The sequence below is a fragment of the Simochromis diagramma genome, unplaced genomic scaffold, assembly GCF_900408965.1.
Source record: "Simochromis diagramma unplaced genomic scaffold, fSimDia1.1 OVJJ01000781.1, whole genome shotgun sequence".
NCBI classification, from domain to species: Eukaryota; Metazoa; Chordata; class Actinopteri; order Cichliformes; family Cichlidae; genus Simochromis; species Simochromis diagramma.
The window spans coordinates 1,348,302-1,368,294 of record NW_024386832.1 but is presented as its reverse complement, the minus strand read 5'-3'; the positions used below and the strand labels follow the sequence as shown (position 1 = coordinate 1,368,294).

Genomic DNA, 19,993 nt, shown 5'->3' with positions numbered 1-19,993 from the left:
AAGTCAGTTTTTCTTTCAGGTATCATTTTTTTAATGGTAAAGATTAACAGTAAAATCAGATCCATACGCATTTTTCAAAGACAATTGTAGAATACAACATAGTGTGAAGAGACTTCTCATAATGAAAACCAAACACTTTCTGCATGTGCCAAGTGCTGCTCACACTAGCAGTTGATTATAGTCCAGACTAATTGTTCAAATAGTGCATTGCAAATAGTTTTTAGGCATCTGAAAATTCGTTCATCTCTCGCACCGACAGATGCGCAGCTCTTAGCTGATGTTACTGTGACAGATGCCTGTTTGTTCCCACTTTCCTGGGAGCTGTGATGAGGTAGAATGAAACCTGCCTCTTCCATACTGCTGAGCAGCTTGGTCCAGACTTTTGCACACAAAGTGAGTAAATATTTGCCTTAGTATACAACATAACAATCATTCCCCCAAAACACACACCATTCAAGGGAGAATGCAAAGCACTTCTCCAAAGTCCTCTAATACTAATTCCTGATTGGAGCGGCTTGGGACTGTTGTTGGCTTAGGGTCCCCAGATCTCCTGTAGGGAATAATTAAAACTCAGCCACTCTATCAGGGGATCGACCGGGCTTGTGCTGAGGGCCTGAGCTGCTGAGGAATGCTAACGTAGACGCACCATAACCGAGGGGGTAAAAGAAAGGTCAAGAAACACCTAAACCACTAATGTAACAAATTCAAATCAGGAGCTCAGGCAGAGGCCAGGGAAACGCCCCATTCACAATTCAATTTTTCTATCAGTACGCTAATGAAAACCTGATGATTCCCAAACGACACGTTTCATCCACATTAACCGCAGAAAATGGTAATCTTAATAAACCACACACGAACAACTGATTCAAATTATCAAGGAGATTTTTTTCTTGGCTACTGCATTTCTCCTTCACATCTCAGTCTGGAATGGAAGTTTTCATGATTACTCAGAGTTTATGAGCCTTACTTATATCCCATACACTGGATACAGACAGTTTTCCCATGATGCTCGATATAATCCAGCAAAATAAAAATGAGCCGACAATATGTGCAAAGATTCTTAGCAGTAAAAAATAAACACTAAGATACGTTTTTGTTTTCTCTTCAAGTCAACTAAAATACTACATAAATGTAGAAAAACAATACCACCAGTGAATTCACACAAAATGTACTGGATGACAGCTAACACCTGCTTTAACAGCTTCTACATCATCCTCCAGCACTTTCTACAGTGACTCTAGGTAAAAGTCAACTAACAGACTACTCCTTCATCCTTGTATTTAAATATAAGGCCCCTATGAGTGTGCACGCTTAAATCTGGCCACACTAAATAAGGCCATAAGAGGCTGATTTGTCAACCTTTACAGTAGACATCAAAAGTTCTCTGTGCATGTTTGCATGCGTTTCTGACACTTGGGTGATGATGAACAAATGGTCACTGGATTCAATAGGACTTAACAGAATTTTGAACCACCAAACATGGTTATACTGCAAATGAAACAAAAACCAGCAGCTTTCTGTACCTGAGGAAAGAACCAGAGAAAAACAAAGTCAACTAAGGTAAGCCTTAATAACACGTAGCTGCAATCACTGCAAATGACAACTTTACAACAGAATGCACTGTTGTGTTTGTATTGGCACAACTGTTCAGTAACTACATGCTGCAGGAGCAGTATATCAAACCTCCATGCTACTAAAAGATTTAACTATTACTAGCTGCTTGGAGTGCAATCTATTTTTCCCTCTGTTCTACGCAACCGTGCATTTCATCACAGATTAGCCCTTCCCACGCATCTCTCGCCAGGCGCTCCTCCTACTATACTTTAATCACTTTGGAGATGATTATCCAGAGCAAAAGCACACAACAGAGGCCTCCAGGCCCTCTGGCAGTGTTACAACTCAATGATCCCCTACCCACAGACAAAGTCCTACACATATCACATGGGATTACAAATCTACACCATTATGTGAAAGCTGCTTATACATGGCTTTTCACCTTTGCCTGGGAACAGACTAATGCCCTTGTGAAAAAGACCCTTGGAGGTTGTGCATTTACATTTAATAATATTGTTTAAATTCAGCAGTTTTGGTTCTCTTGGCCCAATAAACATGATACAATTTCTGTTACTTAACACTACTCATCATTGTTTCCCCCTAATGACATCAACATATTTTCATCAGCATCATGTTGTAGGAAGCTCTGGATTCTACACCGAGTAAGAGAGCTAATGAACATCAATACACATAAGGGCTATTAAGCCTCAACTTACCCAGGCTAAGGGGGTACATAGAAAGCGCTTGTAAGCATGTATGGCTCTAATCCATACAGATTGCCTTATTCGCATTATTTTTTTTGTTGCACATGCTGGAGGACAGATTTATTAGGGAGAACCTAATTACTTCACCTTACAAATAAATGAACTGCTCAGGCAAATAATAGCTGATTACCCGCTTATGGCAGATAATGTAAGAAAAACAGATGAGAATTTAAATGGCAGCATTGTGTAAATTATCTATTAAGGTCTTCACTCCGAGAAGCAGCGTCACACATTTCTGAACTCTGCAATTAATTCTATATGAATGTGCATAGTGTTACTGAAGAGACACCCTTGCCACTGCTGTACATAGAGACTTGATTGTAATATCTGACTGGGATTATTGCATAAGGCGGTTAGCAACAATGGATGCAAAAAGTGATTGTGCCTCCTCGAATGTACGAGATGTTCAGTTATGTCAATTTGACACGGCTGAGGGAAGACGAGCCACGCTGCTGCTTCAGCTCTTGAAACGCGTCTGCTCACAGATGTGGTTGAATTTCCTGAAATTAAAATAAAGAGGGGGGAAAAGTGGTGTAAGATTTGCTTGTAAAGGCAAATGTCAAATGAGGTGAGAGGAACTAAAACAAGCTGGCACAGATCTTTAAAACATGAAGAATTATCTGGCAGTTTATACAAGGACTCCACCTAGTGGCAAGAGGAGTGAAAAACACCACGGTGTCTTGGAGCTCTGTTTTAATCGAGTGTAATGCACCGTTATACGTCTTAACGCCATATTGAGAAACACTGCTACATCTGCTAGACAGCTTGTAACAACACCATCAGGATCACTCAAAGATGCCACCATCTCCCAGCGTTTCCAACTGCACTAGAGCTGGGGTCATTAATCTGAGTTTCTGGGATAATTATCTTGTTATTTTAGGCAAATGGGACACACTATTTTGTCAAGTGAATGCATTGTGCTTCCATATATTTATTACTAAAATAAATAAGTACTTGGCATTAGAGTATTAGTACCTAACCAAGCTGTAACTATTCAAAATAAGCGTATAAATGCATAGAAGCTGATCTGAAACAGCAAACAAACTCAATTTGCATAACGTTATCCACTTGACGTCCAATATACAATTATCATTATGCATGCATATCATATCAAATAGAAAAGCGGGGCACATATTAGTGTTACAGTGCATTTGCTTTGGGTTGCTGTGTGCAGTTGGGCTCCTTGGCATTATAATGATGACAACAATGATGGGTTTGCACTTCTTGCTGGTCAGCAGCTTTTTTTAATTAGATCTACTGACAGCAAGAAAAAATCTAAATGGCATTACATTACATAGTGTCAGCAACTTCAGTTTCACTGACTTACGCTGCATGATGCGCCTTCACCTGCGTGCGGCAGTTACGTCCCCAGTAACAGTCTGGACGAGACGTTACAGTAGCTGAAGACAGAATATTTAATGAGGTTAGTACAGTGCAGCAAAGGTTTAGATATATATATATATTTTTAAATTAAAAAAAAAAAAGGAGCACTTGAACTTTTGTCACAAATTATTTAGTAGGATTTTCTGACCTGGCAATTCAGATGAAGGGATGTTCTGTCTGTATTTGTAGGCCAGCTCCTTGAAGGCTCGCAGGCCACAGCAGAAACACAGGATGGCGTTTGCAGAGACACGACAATCTGAGAGAAGATTGAGTGTTATTGCTCTGATTCTAAACAGCACTGTGTATAGTGCATGTGCAGCACTCACTTTCAGTGGACTCACCTGTCAGAAGGTAGTTTCCTTGCTGTAAACCCTGCAAAGAGTCCTTCAGCAGATCTTTCCAAGACTGCCCCCTGGAGGATAAGTAGTTCTGGTGGAAGGATGGAAAGAGTACATGCTGACATACAGGTCACAGGTTGTAAGATGACTGCATTTATTTGGTGCTTTACACCACTGCATTAACTATTGCACTGGAAATAAGTGGTCAACGAAAATACTGACTCATAAAACAATGGATACAAGTCCATCTTACCCGCAGGACCTCTGATTCGTAGTTATTGTTGTTCAGCACACCATCCAGGCATTTGTCAGTCAGGTTGAGGTCTGAAAAAGTGGATTTTAATTGTCAACATAATAATAACACTAATGAATTAGCTGATTCACAGTTCTCAGACCATTTCAAATTTTAATTTAAATTTCAGAGTAAAAAAAACAAACAGTTTTTGGAGTGTTTCTTAAATGTATTAAAAAGACAACAGTTGACAACAAAAAGGCTTTGAATGGGAATGAGTGCTGTTTTTCTTAAGGTAATGAATTTCAGATACTGTTCATCTGCTGCAAATACTGTGTTTTTACAGTATTGTGTAAAGCTCTTTAGGAGTAGTGCTTTATCTCAACTGTTTAGCTGCTACAGTACTGTACTTAATGAACTCTTATTATTGAAAAACATACCAGTTTAATGCCTCTAATAATAATAATAATAATACATTTCAGAGTGTTAGATCATACACTGTATTCACCATAAAATAATGCTACGTCTAGTGTTTAGGATTTTTGTAAACATAGTTCATATAATAGGAAAAAAGAAAAATACAAATATTGGATTTGGGCACTATTCAGGATTCAGTCCTTTCAATTAGAGGCCAAAACAAATCCCACAAGGGTGAAGGTTTACAGTGAACACAGGATATCCTGGGGCTATTTCGCTCAAACAGATACATACCACAGAATCGAGCCAGACAGCCCTGACAACCGATCCTCTGGCAACCCCAGTACATATGACAGAAAGGTCGTTGGCACAGCACACCTGCCAAAACACCACAAATCATCCATCTAAGGTGCAAAAAAATCTATTTATAGATATGATATGGCTCACAAATTTGGAATTTATCCATCAGTCGATTCTATATAGAATACATACCACAAGGCTACATAAACAGAGCAGCCTTACACAGCCCACTGTGCACCGGCTTACGGTCTTGTATTATCTGCCATGATCTCTTTGCATTTCACTATAGTTGCATGCAAATTTCTGAGTGACAGTCAAATTGTAGTCAATCATATTCAGTCAACGCAGACGTTACATTTCAGCAGACGGACTAACAGGTGTTGATGCCACTCACATTGTTGAGCAATAACCTGCTGGTTGCCGAGCTCGGCCCGCCTGTCTGGCATTGGCTGGAGGCAGCAGGTGCATATGAGATGGCAGCCCTGAGGGGGGCAGCGGTACTCCTGAGGAGCTGCAGGCAGGAAAGAAGTGTTGGACAAGAGCCAAGATGCAAAGATGTGTTAGCAAATCAGGAGAAATGTTGCTGTTGTGCTAAAGTGGGCTTTAACGTGCACTGTCTGACCACACAATCATTCTTGTTTAACGCGTTTGGTGTTAGAGTGCCAACCACAAAGACGCCTATTTATGCCACCATTTACAGAAAAACAGGCACAGTGGTGACACGACGGCATCTATAGCTGAGCAATAGCAGTTATTTTATTACATTTCCTAAAATCTTTGATTTTTCCTCTAACTTACACTCATCATTATTATCCGAGGATGTTGAGGGCATCTCTGCTGAGGCCTTTGCAGCCGCCTCCTCGCTAACTGGGTTGGGAGGTGGAGGCATAGGCTGTAGACTTGGCAGACCGGGGAACCAGTAGCTTGAGCTCGAAGCAAAGAGGAGCTGGTTCACATCACTCCTGTAGCCAGGACACTGTCTGCACATCACCAGAGGCTGACTGGAGACAAGGAGCCATCACAATAAGATTTTGTTCGCTACAACACCTATCTAAAATGATTTTACAGAAAAATATGATTTGAAACAACAGAAGAAACAAAACTACATGTCAGGTTTATTACTGATTTATTACCTGATATCTGAGGAGTCACTGTCATTATCAGAGAGCTCAAAGAGGTAATCTGAACTGCCCTCTTCATCAGAGAAAGAGCGCTCAACTTTTGGCTGCAACATGTCCTGAGTTATCTTGTTACGGCTGTCCATGCTTTTCAGGTCGTCCTCGCTGCGACACTTTTCTGTGGGACAGTTTGTTTAGAATGAGCTCATTAAGGAAATCAAGTAAAGTTAAGTGCGCCGATCTCTCGTGTTTCATCAATGGTACACAAAAAAGACAAAAATCTGTGCAGGTTTACAGTGGCTGAGGGCAAAGAGCAAAATAAGACTTAAAAAAAAAAAGGGGTCCACTGTGCACACCTGGATGCTGGATGAGGTAGGCCTCTACCAGGTTGTTGAGAATGTGGTTTTTATGAATCCTCTCCACAGGGCAGCGGCAGGTGGGGCAAAGGGAAGAGCGTTCCATCCAGCCGGAATAGCAGGCAGCACAGAAGACATGCATGCAAGGCTGCAAACTACAGAAAAAAAAGAAAAAACCAAACCCACACCTTTATTGGCATAGGATCAGACATTCCCAACAGCTGGAAGCTGCTAAACAGCTGGAAGCTGCAAAGAGATTAACCAGGTTCTACCATTTAATAATGATCCTAGTCATTGCTCCATGAGCATTGCTGGAGGTGAGGTAAATGAGGAAGCACCCTGGTGAGACTTTCTACTTGGTTCCCACCATACTGCTCACTCACATCACTCTAAACACCTTGGACCAGGCACATAAAGGACTATTGTTTGTTCTACCGCCAATAGAAATCCCCGTAAGTATAGCTACCTGCTATCTACATGCAACCACTTTCATATCGCTGCAAACGACTACCATAGCTGCACTACACCTGGACAGGGTAATATGCACCGTGCGGGTTTTACAGCTCCATCCAATGGCTTCATTTAGGGAAATGTGACCACCTGTTATTGTTCTTGGTTTCTACCTAAAGGCAGAAATTATAGAGATCTCACGCACACTGAGATAGTGTTCAATTGTAATGGAAAGCGACTGAAATTGAGTAGTCTAGTTAAGTACCAGTAGAAAAGAGGCTAAAGCGAGCAACAGGTCAACACCCCGGCCTCTATGTGCTTTGTTTCAAGCTTGTTAGAATTGCACAAACACTGTTTTTGCCACATATACTGTTGGGCAGAAGCAGACACCTTTTTTTTTTTTTTATTGTAACTTAAACATGAAAGGAAAAAGAAATAAATCAGCTCACCTGACACAGTCATGTAGCAGGTCCTGGCAGATAACACATGTCAAGCTTTCCTCCATCTTATCCGTCTTAGTCCCTTCTACTGGTGGTTTTGAGGAACTAACCACTTCTGGCCTTGAGCTGCATGGCACACCTAATTCATAAGATTTATCTGTAAACACAGTAGGTGCACATTATAAATCAGAACACACACAAAGCGTGAGATTAAAATGAAATGTGGCTTGGAACATGATGGCTCTGACAAAATCAGAGAAGTTAAGGGAATCTAGTTTAATCTCAAAGTAACATATTCATTAACCATCATCGGTTTTCCTCCTCTTGCTTGTTGGCTCCAGGTTTTCTGTTTCTTCCTCCTGTGTAGTGGTTGGATCGTTAGCTTGGCCTAATGAGACAAAAGAACAACAGTTGTGGGTCAAATAATGACTTCAATGCTCTAAACTACTTGTTTTTAATAGATCACAGATTACAACATTTTCCAATTAAGTTTAGTCTGGTCTAAATTTATTGGATCAACCAATACATGACTATCCATCCATCTCTCTCTCTCTTTATTTTTTTAGTGCAAGTGGAACATGAAAATTATACTGTAGAACATTTTACAGCTGTATTTTAAATAATCCCACAAACTTTCAAGGATAAACAAAAGCAAACTACCAGACATTCAGTCAACTGTGGTTCAAGCAAATAAATAATACATAAACAAACAAATACAAATTCTGAAAAACACAGGAGCCGTATTATATAAACGAGGTGGCCAGTGAGGCTCGTATATGGATCAGCTGTGCTACTTGACCAGAAACCTGATGTAGTAGCAAAGTATGACACAAGTGTCCAGTTTTCTAAATCCATTTATTTTTGACGTAAGCATTGTTCTGTAATGTTGCCGAGATCACATTTGCAGTTAAGTGCATTTAGTGGTGGTGAGCGCGACTTTTTTATGTGTTTGTAAGAGTCTTTAATCCCATCAAACTTCAGACACGCTGGTCGGCACTGCAGCTCTATGTTAAGACACTTATCAACTCCAAGCGCTCTAACCTACAACAAACGTGTCATGCTGAAAAAATAAACAGCACTTACTTACAAACCTGTTGGAAACAAATGATACCAACCTGGCTTTTTGTGAAACTTTCAGACTGTTCTCTTTTTAAAATCACGTTTATTCATTTTAAATCAGGTAAGTTATTTTGAGTGTGAACACAAGGTACCAGCAGCCCAGCTGTCTAAGCTGGTGTAAGATAAGGAACATTTACTTAGTTTGAATTAAAAAAATAAAATAAAGTCATATAGTGAGGTTCTATTGAGCAGACAGTGTCACTTGGTAATCTGTGACCAGCTAACATGGTTGTGTGCCCCGAATAATGAGCAGGTGTTAAACAGCTGAGGGTGTACAAGATGTATGCAGGTAACACAAGTGTTTCCATGGAGCTGATCTGTTAGCCTAACCTGATATGACCAACTATTCCAGCCACGTGATTGGTTCATGGTATTATTCTCATTGGCCTTTTGTGTTCTGGCAAAACATGGATGAAATGACTTCTATTGACCATGTATCATAACTCTGCTGAGGATAGCTTCTTTTACCATAATCATCTTTGTTTATTTACTGCAGAGAGTGACTGTAAAGAAAATGGCACCGTACCAGCAGAGTACTCTGAACCTAAGATTTCAAGATTGAGAAACAAATCAGTACACAAAGCAGATGAAAGCAGACAGAAATGGCAGTTAAACACTGGGCCAGATATAATCAATAATGACCAGCTGGACACGTGCCAAACAATAAAGCTGAATTAGCGTAAAGTTCAGTATTGATCAGCTGTAAATCATCTTCTTCCCTCACTAACTGTAATCAGAGTTTCATAAAGAAAAGGAAAAGCAGCACAGAGTCCTCACAGCTCACTCTGTCTGCTCCTCTACAGCAGTTAATCATCCGTCACACTGTCAAAACACATGAGCTGGTGGTACCAATTTATGTCAGAACAATTACATTATTATTATTCTCAATATTCATTTCTACAACTATATTTTACTAAACACCTGCAATATTATAATTTTTTAAAGCAATAACAACCAACCAGACTTTAGACAGCTAAAACAAACTACACAGGGACTATATTAATATACCACCAAAGCAATCTAAAGATCCTGTAGTTAGTCCATGCAGCAGGCACAAGGGGCTTTGTATACCTCAAATGCAGGATGTACCGGGGATTTATCTGAAACACACTTTTATTAAACGCTGCCATTTTTCCTAATAGAGATGCACCGATTGACCAATTTTCAGTGTTCTGAGTCAGACCAACCGGCTGGTCACCCTCCCATATATCAGATGCTCAACACACACTCACAGCAGCCACAAGCTAACATGTAGCTAGCATGGAAGCTCTTCAACGTGACTGAAAACATGAAGTTTGGTAAAGCATGAAAATATTCTTAACAGCAAACCTGATCAGACGCTGAAATCACCTTCCCTCATTAACATGGAAATTTAAAAACACGCTAACAAGGATAAAGTGGCTAAAGGTAAAAATATCTCCAGCTCAAAGCCACAAACCAGTATGAGCCTTCAGTATGAAAAAAATCAGAAGTAGAAAACTGTGACAAGTGGAAAGAAGAACAAGGCTGAGGTTATAAACATATTAGAAAATGATGTGAGAACATGGCATTTGTCGTTTTTTTATGAATCTGTTGCACCTGTGTTTGGTTGGTAAGGTAAATTATATCAGAGTCAGGCAGGTATAGCAGCTCATCTCCATTTAATTATTTATCCCTCCTTCCAGTAGCAGAAGCTTTCTCTGTAGCTGTTTGAGTGAGAGAAAATCTCGTAACTTACTGCAGTTTAGGGGAATTTATAAAGTGCACTTATAATTTCTAATTAACTGGTCATGTGTAAACAGCCTGATGTCTTATTCTAAATTCCTCACATTAGCCTTTTTAATATTTTACAGTGTAGAAATGTTGTAATTGATGACCCATCCTGTGAGATCAATTAGATACATTTCCTGAAACACCAACACAAAGACTGTCCTCCAGCTTTACTGATCTCACTTGGAGTAAATACAAAGCAAAAAGAATAGAATTTCAACTTCAACACTTATATATCACTGATAAACCATTTCTGAGGTCATGGGGGGTTATTATTTATTAAAAGATAACTACAAACATGTGAATGTGGTGCTTTTTGTTTTGTCAGAAGTTGCAACACTTGAGTTTCTCCTCTTAATGTTCTTTGACTTAAAGCTGAAATATTTTGAAACAGCGTTCATCGGTTTCTTTATGCACCAAAACAGGTCAGAGAGACTCTGCACTTGTTTTTAACACCAAATCCAAACAAGTAACCGGAGCAAATGAGAAAATTAAAATAAGAAGACAGCGCAGTGAGTGAATGAGTAGGCGAGGCAACGTGTCCCACTGCAGTGAGTGTGTCAGCTTGCTGTCTGACAGAAGAGTGGGCGAGAAAGCGCAGGTGCTATCAGTGTTCAGTGCTGTGTAAAATCTGTATTTCGGTATTGTAATATTTCAGAAAAAACTGCTTTTTGTGTTTGGCCCTGGAGCAGGTCATCTATTAATCGGAAGGCTGGTGGTTCGACCGCTCGCTGCTAAAGTCTGCATGCCAGAGCATATCCTTGGGAAGGCTGCTCCTGGATCATCACAATGTTAGCTAGAAAGCACTTGGACATACAAAGGAGTGCTTGTGTGAATGGGTGAATGAGGCATGTTGTATAAAGAGCTCAAGTGTTCAAGTAGAGTAGAAACATGCTATATAAGAAGCCGTCCATTTATCATTTCATTCAAAAGACGTGGCTGTTAACTACTCTTTTTTCTATTTGAAGACGCAAAGTAATTTAGAGAAGCTCCAAACGGTAAATGTACATAATGTAAGACTTTAAAGAGTGATTTTTAATCTTATGAATAATCCCCGCTGTCCTTTTGCACACCAACCTTTTAAAAGTGCGTGAGTAGAGAACCCACCAGTCACAGGAGAGCCTGTGGTTGCCATGGCACCAGAAGAGTAAGCAGTCTCAATACAGAAGTGTGAAGCAGAGGTAGAGGGTTGAGGCTCCTCCTGAGTTGCATCCCGAGGAGCCTTTGAGAGCATTACAGGCTCTACAGAGAGGGCCATCTCTGAACCTGGAAGAGGAGGAGGACGGCTGTGGGCTGAAGTCTGAGTACAGAGTGGGAGATGACTAACAAAACAAACAGAAGTAAAGATCTACAGAGTTCAGCCACAACATTAAAATCACAGACAGATGAAGGGACTCGTTTTGATCGTGTTGCTTTTGTGTAATATGCTGCTGGTGAACAGTAGCCCATTGCATTCATGTAACTAAGTGGCATGTACCACCCACCAAGCACTGATACCGACCAGCTCTGGACACCACAGGACACTTTAAGGACAGGCAGGGCTCCCAGAAACTGAGTGAGTTTTGGTAGCACAAAGGGGTACCTTCACAACATTAGCCAGGTGGTTTTAATGTTGTGTGTTGTGGCTGGTTTGTGTAATTAGCTCCTTTTGACAAATTAATTGTGGGGAACTACTCAGGTACTCACCATAATTGTGTTGTGAAGCTGTTTGATCCATTTTGATGGAGTGGTAAACATAGGCGATGTCTACAGGGTGGCAAGAGCACACAGCGTACGCGTTTTTGTCTTCATATACACACATACAAAATAATATATCGTTGTTATAGTTCACAAATTCAAAACTCACTTTGTTCAGGTTCACTTTTCCTGTACACAAAGTAGATGACATCGCCATTCTGCAGCATGTGACTTTGTTTCTTGACCAGTTTGGACATGTTGATCACTGTGCCATTAGTGCTACGGACACACAGACATGATATTTAACTATACTGCTTATACTAGGGCTGCTCAATTAATCGAATTTTAATCTCGATTACGATCTGGGCTTTCAACGATCATTAAAAATGACTGAGCCGATTATTAGCCCCTCCCTCGTGCTTTCCTCTCGTGCTGCTCCGTGTGGCAAATCGAGCGCACCTCTCTGCATTTCGAACACGTGTCACAACAATTAAGAGCAGCGGTCCCCAACCTTTTTTGCGCCACGGACCGGTTTATGCCCGACAATATTTTCACGGACCGGCCTTTAAGGTGTCGCGGATAAATACAACAAAATAAAACTAGTACCGGTACCGAAAAAAAGAAGATTTATTCATAACACACGTGAAAAGACCCAGGAAAACCGAGTAAACGATAAAAACAAAATAACGCTGACAACCGATAAAAACCCTGAAAACTATACATTTCACACCTGAGCCTCAACTCTCGCGGCCCGGTACCAAACGACTCACGGACCGGTACCGGTCCGAGGCCCGGGGGTTGGGGACCGCTGATTAAGAGGACCCGAGGGAAGCTCGGAAAGCTAAGCAGAAGTTATTTGGAGAGGAGAGTGACTGCTGTTGGTTGAAAAGAGGTTAAAAAAAAACTTCAGTGGTGTGGAAACATTATGGGTTCATGGAGTCAGACGTGGATCAAGTAGACACAGTGTGTAAACTTTGCTACGGTGTCGTAGCTGCACCACAGAGCAACACTGCAAAGTTCACTAAACACAGATGTTTACATTTTTCATTTATTTCTTATATTGCAAACATTTGCACTGTTATCAGTATTTGCACACTATTATTTTTTGACAATCTTTAAAGTCATTATTCAACACATTGTTATTGTTAAATAAATATCGTCAAATAATCGAGATCTCAATTTCAGTGAAAATAATCGTGATTATCATTTTTGCCATAATCGAGCAGCCCTAGCTTATACGTCTGCTTTACAAAGGGGCATTATGAACAAATATGAACTAATGCTCACCATGTCCCACTTGTGTGTGAACTGCCCATTTTTGTACTAGGTAGTGAAGATGTGCATTTTTTTGCAGCGGGGGAAAAAACACTGATCCAGCAGAGTGATATTGTGGTCATATTGTATCAATACAGGCCTCCGTATATCAACACTTTATTAAATGAATTGAAAAATCTCTGGGAATAGAACAAGCAGCCATCTCATGTGCCACCATCCAAACAAACTTACATTAAATCAGCTCAACTGAAAAACCAACACACTTATCTTGACAAAACTGCCTCCTAATAAACAACAGTTTTTGATTCCAAGGCGATTACACAGGTCACCTGATAAAAGGCAACCTTTCTGCAAACAGTCACAATCTGACTTGTACTTACTGCAGTCACTCTCAGACAGACTGTCAAAAGTTTGCAAACAACTGCGGTCTAATTTATAAATGCCTACATGTTGCCATCAGTCTGAATGAGTCTTTGTTAATGAGCACATCTCGAGGGGACTCGATTCAGCTGGCTGCCAGCTGCTTGTATTGCTATAAAACAGGAAGGTGGCTTAATATATTGTTTAAAATCGCAAAATCCATAATAGGCTAGCAAGTTACGATGCTCTCAGATTAATGGAAAAAAGTGAATGACTAAAAAGGAGCTTTAAAGTGTATGCGTCTCCTTTTTCTTTTCCCTCTATCTCAGTAGGACATTCTCAACCTGGTGGTACACGTTTCTGATAACTCCCAGTGTCTTTTCAACCAACTTCTTCTAAGAGTTTTATTTCTACTCAACGGTGCAGCAGAGAGCTTATTATTTTTTATAATGATATTCAGTTTGGCCCACTGGGAAAACAGGCAAATGATATGAGTGGTACAAAAGTTCAGCCTGGAGTACCTCATGTCTTCAAGCCACACCAGCCCTGAGCTTTCATCTTTCACAATCTTGCAGTGCTCCCCTGAGACAAGTTTATTCGCTGGAAAGGAAAGATAACATCCTGGAAACAAAAAAAAATGAAAAGTGCTATCATGAAAATATAGAAATTCCTAGTTTTTCTGCTTTTAAAAGCCCATCTCGAGAGAACATTATAGGTTATAAAAGGCACCTGTAAACCATTACAGCACAAACATATTTTTAAATCCCCCTCCACCAAACATTCTATAACAATGTTTCATTAATCCAATACTGTCTATATTGAGTTTTTAATCTCTAGCCTAATTTAAGCCTTTAAAAACATCGCATGTTATACCTGAAATTGTGCTGCTGTGACATTTTTAAATCATTCGCTGCCCAGACATAAGCAAACTAATTAAACCTAGCAGTTTTGCATTGCAAAAAGGCAGACCCCCAAAAAGCTCTCGACAACAAAAGCAGACACAGGGAGAATTATAGACCTAACCTTTTCTTTAGTAAAAACCCAAACAAAAAAAAAAATCTACTTAATATTCTGCACGCATGTTCTCGATGGATGTCTTTTGTTCTCATCACAAGGGCCTGTCTAAGTTTGGTTCACTAAAAGAAAGCTTTGTGTTTTCAAGGGGGAGGTTTCAAAAGCTCCAGACACTGACAGCAACGTCTGCGCTCCTGACAGGACTGTCATTTGTTAATAGGCATCAGAAAATTAAGCGTTTCAAAACAAAAGGAGATAAAAACAAAGCAAAACAAACAAAAAAAAAATGCATTGAATTTAATGCCAATCGTTTCTCGTTCCCAAACACAGTCAAACTTAACCACCTTTTTTTCTGCCAACCGTGCATTCACTGTTGAACAGCATCACAGTTTCACTGGAGTCCACTTTGACAAGCTTCCCCCACGCTCGTCCTCTCCTACTGTCCATGTCCCAGGATGCGTTGTTGTGTTTCTTCCCCCCCCCTTTTTCTACAGAAGTTAAGAGAAAACAAGTTTCACTTTGGCGTTTTTTCAGGGGATTTCCTAGAAACATGGTAGCAGAGAGAAAGTGAAATTAAATTTCTGCCTATGATAAAATTACAAAGCTCTTTAATTTCTTCGTCTCTCACACCAACTATTAACAGTTAACAAGAAGCAAATGCTCACATTTAAAAACACTGGTGTTCTTATAGACACTAATAATAATTAGAAATTAATTTTTTCAGATTAACACACAAGAGCCATACGTCAACCCAGCATTTATTTTACTAAGCTTGTATTTTTTTGTTTTTTAAATATTTTTATCATTACTTTTTAAGCCGAATAATTCTTCGAACTGTGTTTATGAAGTCCTGTTAAACATATCTAGTTTTAAACATCATGTTTACTTGTAGGGTGAGTTTACAAACAGACTAAACACGTTAGTGCAGAAACGCACATTATTACATCAGCGAAGCTACATTAAACTGAACGAATCTCTCATGAAGTTTGGTACGAAATGATGGGGGGGGGGGAAGACCCCCCTAACGACACTTGGCTTAGCTTGACATACGTGAGTTTGCCTGCTACATAGCTAAACTACTAGCTGACTATGCTCTGCTACATGTTAGGGGGGGAAAGGTTATTTCAACTGTCAGCTATCAGGGTGACAACTTCTTAAATACGAGGTGCGGCGAGTTACCAACACACACGTATACACACACAACTTCAATAATAAGCTAACGCGACTGCTAACATTAGCAGCCGTTCATATTTTGCGACCAAGACAAAAACGGGAGTACTTCGGTGCGAGTACTAGCGATGTCTGTAATGTCGTTTATATGTCGTGTCGGAAACGGTTTCCCTACCGTCAAAAGCTTAGTTTGTTATCCCAGAAACTGCGTGAAAACGAGCTTCTCCCGTTCATGTTCCAACTAGCTTCAGGCACAAGATGCACTTCCTGCCCAGCTTTGGGTTGACCGTCATCAGCTGATGGAGGAGGGGCACGTCGTGGATTCACTGGGTTCAACTTCCCACAGACTGCGCGTCTCCTCTGGTATCAATACCACACCAAGTAAAAACAGGGCCAGTATTTCCAATACAGATACTTTACTTTTATTATATAAAGGCAGCTTATGTAGGTGAGAGCAGCGTGTCACGATTTAGGAGGCGAATTATCATCAATTTGCAAATTCTGAACACATTTTAATGACCACCAAGTCCCTGCGATTTTTTCTTTCCCACAATTCTTGGTTAACACAACAAAACACATCTTTCAGCTTTTCATGGGTTTGAAACCGAGATTTTTTAGAGAGCTGGAATACAAATGGTAATGTAAATATTTTGATTGTTTAAGTTACTGTAGGCTATAAATAAAACAGATGTAACAATCAACACAAAAAGGCAAATTTGAGGCTTATTTTTCCTTTCCAAAAAATAAAAAATAAAAAAAACCAGAAGGCTGTTTTGATGAAAAGTATTGATCCTAGTATTGATCTGATACCAATACCAGCGGTGGTATCTATAGAATCGATATTTGGATTCATCTGCCCACCTCTGGGTTCTAGATGAGATACTCCCCCCCCCTTATACGCACACTTAGAGCTGAAGCACCTGGCTGTCCTCCACTGCTGACAGGTAACGATGAGGAGGTAGATAAAGTACTCCAGACATTTCTGGTCTTCCAAAGTTGAATGCTGCAGGCTTGAGTAATGAAAATGTTCCAGCTCGACTCTAAATTTAATTTTTGCAAACCAAATGTCTTGGCTTCGTACCGCCGCACCTGTACATGCTCAAATACTGGACTGTCAGAAATACATGAATCAATATGGATTTGTGGGCCTTTGTGTTTCACTTAGTTCCAGCAGATATTTCCAGTAAGTAAATCTGTTTATTCCATTCAGTCCTTAAAGTTTTCAAAACAATAACTGGGATTTGAAGAGGGGCTGGTGATAAGCTCCAAAACAGCTTCACAGCGGACTTTGTAGCGAGGTTATTTTGTTGTTAACAACACAGGAACAGTCTCTGCATGAATATGCAAAACCTATCCCTCAAGCTATTATAAACAAGACAGCATGACAGACAAAAATATTTTCCCCATTAAAATTAAAAGGCTGTTAAATTTCCTGAGTCCCCACATGAAGTATTTTTTTGCATGCCTTTGTGTTTTGCCTTATGGAGCTGTCATATTTTGCTGCATCACCAGCTTGTAAACATCCCAGAATCAGCAAAACCTCAGCCAATTCTTTATGTCACTCACTAAATAGATTTAGATATGTTTTTGCACACTGACACATTTTTCCTGCTAAATTTGACCTCTGTGCACACCACAGTGGATTTTAAATCAAGCACTCAACATCCTTTTAGCTTTAATTCAAGCCTTTAAGAAAGGTTTGCATTAGAGACCATTTATATATAGTCTCTAATTTTCAGAGGCTCAAAATTATCTGGAAATCTCACAGGAAATTTCCAGTGAACTCTGATATCCAAACAGATCTGGATGCAAGTGAGACAAATGATCCTATCAGAGAGATGATAAAACCTTTAGCAGTGGCTAAATATACAAAATACTATAGAAAGCAGAAATGCATTGGCCAGCTCAGCAACACTGAAAGGGCTGAAAGACTGCAAAGAAATGTAATGGATGAAACTCCTTCATGATATTTAGCCAAATGAGGAACTCTCTGAAGAAGGCAGGTGCAGCACTGTCAAAGTCTACAATCCAGAAAGTGGCTTTACGAATTTGAATACAGAGAGTTTACTATGAGATGCAAATACCTGGTTCCACTGAAAAAACAAACATCTGAAATAGGCTGCACAGCTGTCAGGCATGGTGGAGTCAGTGTTATAACATGGGCATGTTTGACTGCAAGTGGAACCAAGTCACTAGTGTCTACTGATAATGTGAGTGCTCTGAAATGTACAGGGCTCTACGCTCTGCTCAGATTCAAACAAATGGTTCAGATACTGTTCACCTGCTGTAAGAGGTTCTTTTAGGTCTCCCACTTGTTCTTTTTGTCCTCCACTTGTCCAGTCTAGTCCTAAATTTAGTAAGGACACACTATGGCTAACATCTCTTTGGAAATCACCTTGTTGGTGAACAAGGCAAAAACAGAATTTTGTGTTTTTATTTTTCATAGATCCAACTAAAGAAATGGGGACAAATATGTTTGCAGCATCCTGGTAGCAAAGTGTCTAAAGACAGAAAAGAACTGGTTGTCTGTCATGTGTAAACACAACAGTGGTTCAAGAACTAGATAAACAAAAACACCCCTCCGACAATGATCAGGAACAAGGACTGGACTGAAAAGGAGCATAAAAGCAGCCATTGTCCTTTGATCTTTAAAAAACGTGGAGTAAGAAATAATACAAAAAATATAAAGAACTTGGAGGTGGCTCAAGACTTTTTCACAGCACCGTTTGAACAAACTTAATGATGACACTACTTCTACACTACAACAAGCATATCTTTCTTCAAACACAGTAAAAAACTTTTTTTTCCTTCTATTCTTCAACATACTTTGAGAGTTCGAGAGGGTAATCAACGCAAAGAAAAATGTAGGTTCTTCTGCCTTTGCACCGTTTTAATGCAACTTAAATGTGTCATACAATGCTTGGATCTCAAGTAAAATGTCTATGGTATACTTATAACTGTTTATGTGGTATCAAATAAGTCTGTGAATGCTTTAAGTTACCTGTAACATGCAGGACCAACATTTTGTAGTCAGGAAAAACAGTCCCCAACATTTAAAAATGTTTCGCGCATCTTTCCTGGTAACACGACAAGGCTCCATTTCAAGCTCCTAAAACTCTTAAGGTTCCTTAAAGATGTGCTGGGAATTAATTGCACAGATATATTTCCACACAGTTTTGGGAACTAAATGAATTTTACTGTACTGTAATGTGACCTATATTAAGACATGACTCACCTGCACCAGTTTTCTGTGTTTCGTATGTAGCAAATACTATTACATTAATGCATTTAAAAGTTAGGAGTAGTTGCTCATCCACTCCAGTTAGTGGAGTGGATGAGCAAATAGTTATGCAACTACAGATGCACAGTTATTAAATGTACATTTACTTTGTCTTGATAGGAAATCACAGTGCTTCTAGTCGCTTTTCACACTGCAACGACTAATATAATATAATATAGGATTCCAGTCCCGTTACAAGTGGGCTGATTCTTCTTGGTTAAAAAGACCAAGGTGTCTCTGTAAAAGCAAACGAGTCCTTAATGAAGGACTAATCTCAGCAAACCTCCATCTACTCTGTGCCAATGTATTATTAATGGGCAGGCGGCAGGATGGTGAGCGCAGGGCCCTCTCCTCACCAGCGCATTCATTCCTCGCTGCTCCATATCTGCTAGAGAAACTGCGCAGTGCGCACGTGCTGGAACACACGCGTGTTGTGCACACACGCGCAAACAAAGGTGTGCCATCTATTAAGAAACATTTTTAAGGGAGATTATTAACCTATTAGATGGCATTCAGTGGAGAACGCGAAACCTCTACAGATCCCCTGATATAGTCACAACATCAAATTGAAGGCAGCTTATTGAATCCCATGCGCACGCTCACGTCAATCAGCATTTCCTAATTGGATCAAAGATTACTTGTGGCAGCTGCATGAAACATCAAACGAGTAATTAAATGAAATAATGAGAAAATAAACCTTAATGTTGCCAAGTGGGAATGGAGGCGAGCTGAAGAACGTGATTTGGCTGTGTTCTCTGAAATTATCTCTCTCCGGCTCGGGCTAATTGCTGGAGGATGTCCTCTTAACTAAGTGTGAAAGGCTGTGTCTAATTACTGCAACATTAATCAGGCATTAGCATGTGATCACAAGGTTAACTTATCAGGAGGGGCCCAGAAGCAGCTGGATGTGTCATTCACCCGCAGTGCACTGGGCCAACTGGGCCACAAGGGGTAGTGCTTGTTCTTCCTGTGAGTCAATACCGAGAGACGCGCTGAA

General features: G+C 40.0%; 1 protein-coding gene across 5 annotated transcripts; it reads right to left on the bottom strand.

The window, feature by feature from the left end:
• Positions 1–76: 76 nt before the first annotated feature.
• Positions 77–19,769, bottom strand: chfr (checkpoint with forkhead and ring finger domains, E3 ubiquitin protein ligase). 5 transcript variants are annotated; one of them, XM_040028524.1, is made up of 18 exons: positions 19,694–19,769; positions 14,891–15,034; positions 14,054–14,153; positions 12,067–12,176; positions 11,907–11,966; positions 11,298–11,486; positions 7,657–7,740; positions 7,362–7,509; positions 6,463–6,617; positions 6,122–6,284; positions 5,787–5,989; positions 5,383–5,499; positions 4,983–5,066; positions 4,293–4,363; positions 4,043–4,130; positions 3,850–3,957; positions 3,646–3,718; positions 77–2,818 (listed from the first exon to the last, which is right to left on the bottom strand). In XM_040028524.1, exons 2-18 carry the CDS (start codon positions 14,991–14,993, stop codon positions 2,776–2,778), a joined length of 1,899 nt encoding a protein of 632 aa, XP_039884458.1. In that variant the 5' UTR covers positions 14,994–15,034; positions 19,694–19,769; the 3' UTR covers positions 77–2,775. The 5 variants fall into 5 exon arrangements, with proteins under 5 accessions (XP_039884458.1, XP_039884456.1, XP_039884459.1 ...); XM_040028522.1 differs by lacking the exon at positions 19,694–19,769 and adding an exon at positions 15,892–16,064 and having other exon boundaries at positions 14,891–15,088; XM_040028525.1 differs by lacking the exon at positions 19,694–19,769 and adding an exon at positions 15,892–16,064 and having other exon boundaries at positions 11,328–11,486; positions 14,891–15,088.
• Positions 19,770–19,993: the final 224 nt, after the last annotated feature.

What these genes read in the sequence shown, in the direction of transcription:
- chfr (XM_040028524.1), bottom strand. Translation starts at nt 14,993, where the DNA reads ATGGACAGTAGGAGAGGACGAGCGTGGGGGAAGCTTGTCAAAGTGGAC. An exon ending in TACTCACGCACTTTTAAAAG is followed by an intron (nt 7,741 to 11,297) that starts GTTGGTGTGCAA and finishes TTGTCTCATTAG; the next exon opens with GCCAAGCTAACGATCCAACC. An exon ending in GCAGGTTATTGCTCAACAAT is followed by an intron (nt 5,067 to 5,382) that starts GTGAGTGGCATC and finishes GTGTTTTGGCAG; the next exon opens with GTGTGCTGTGCCAACGACCT.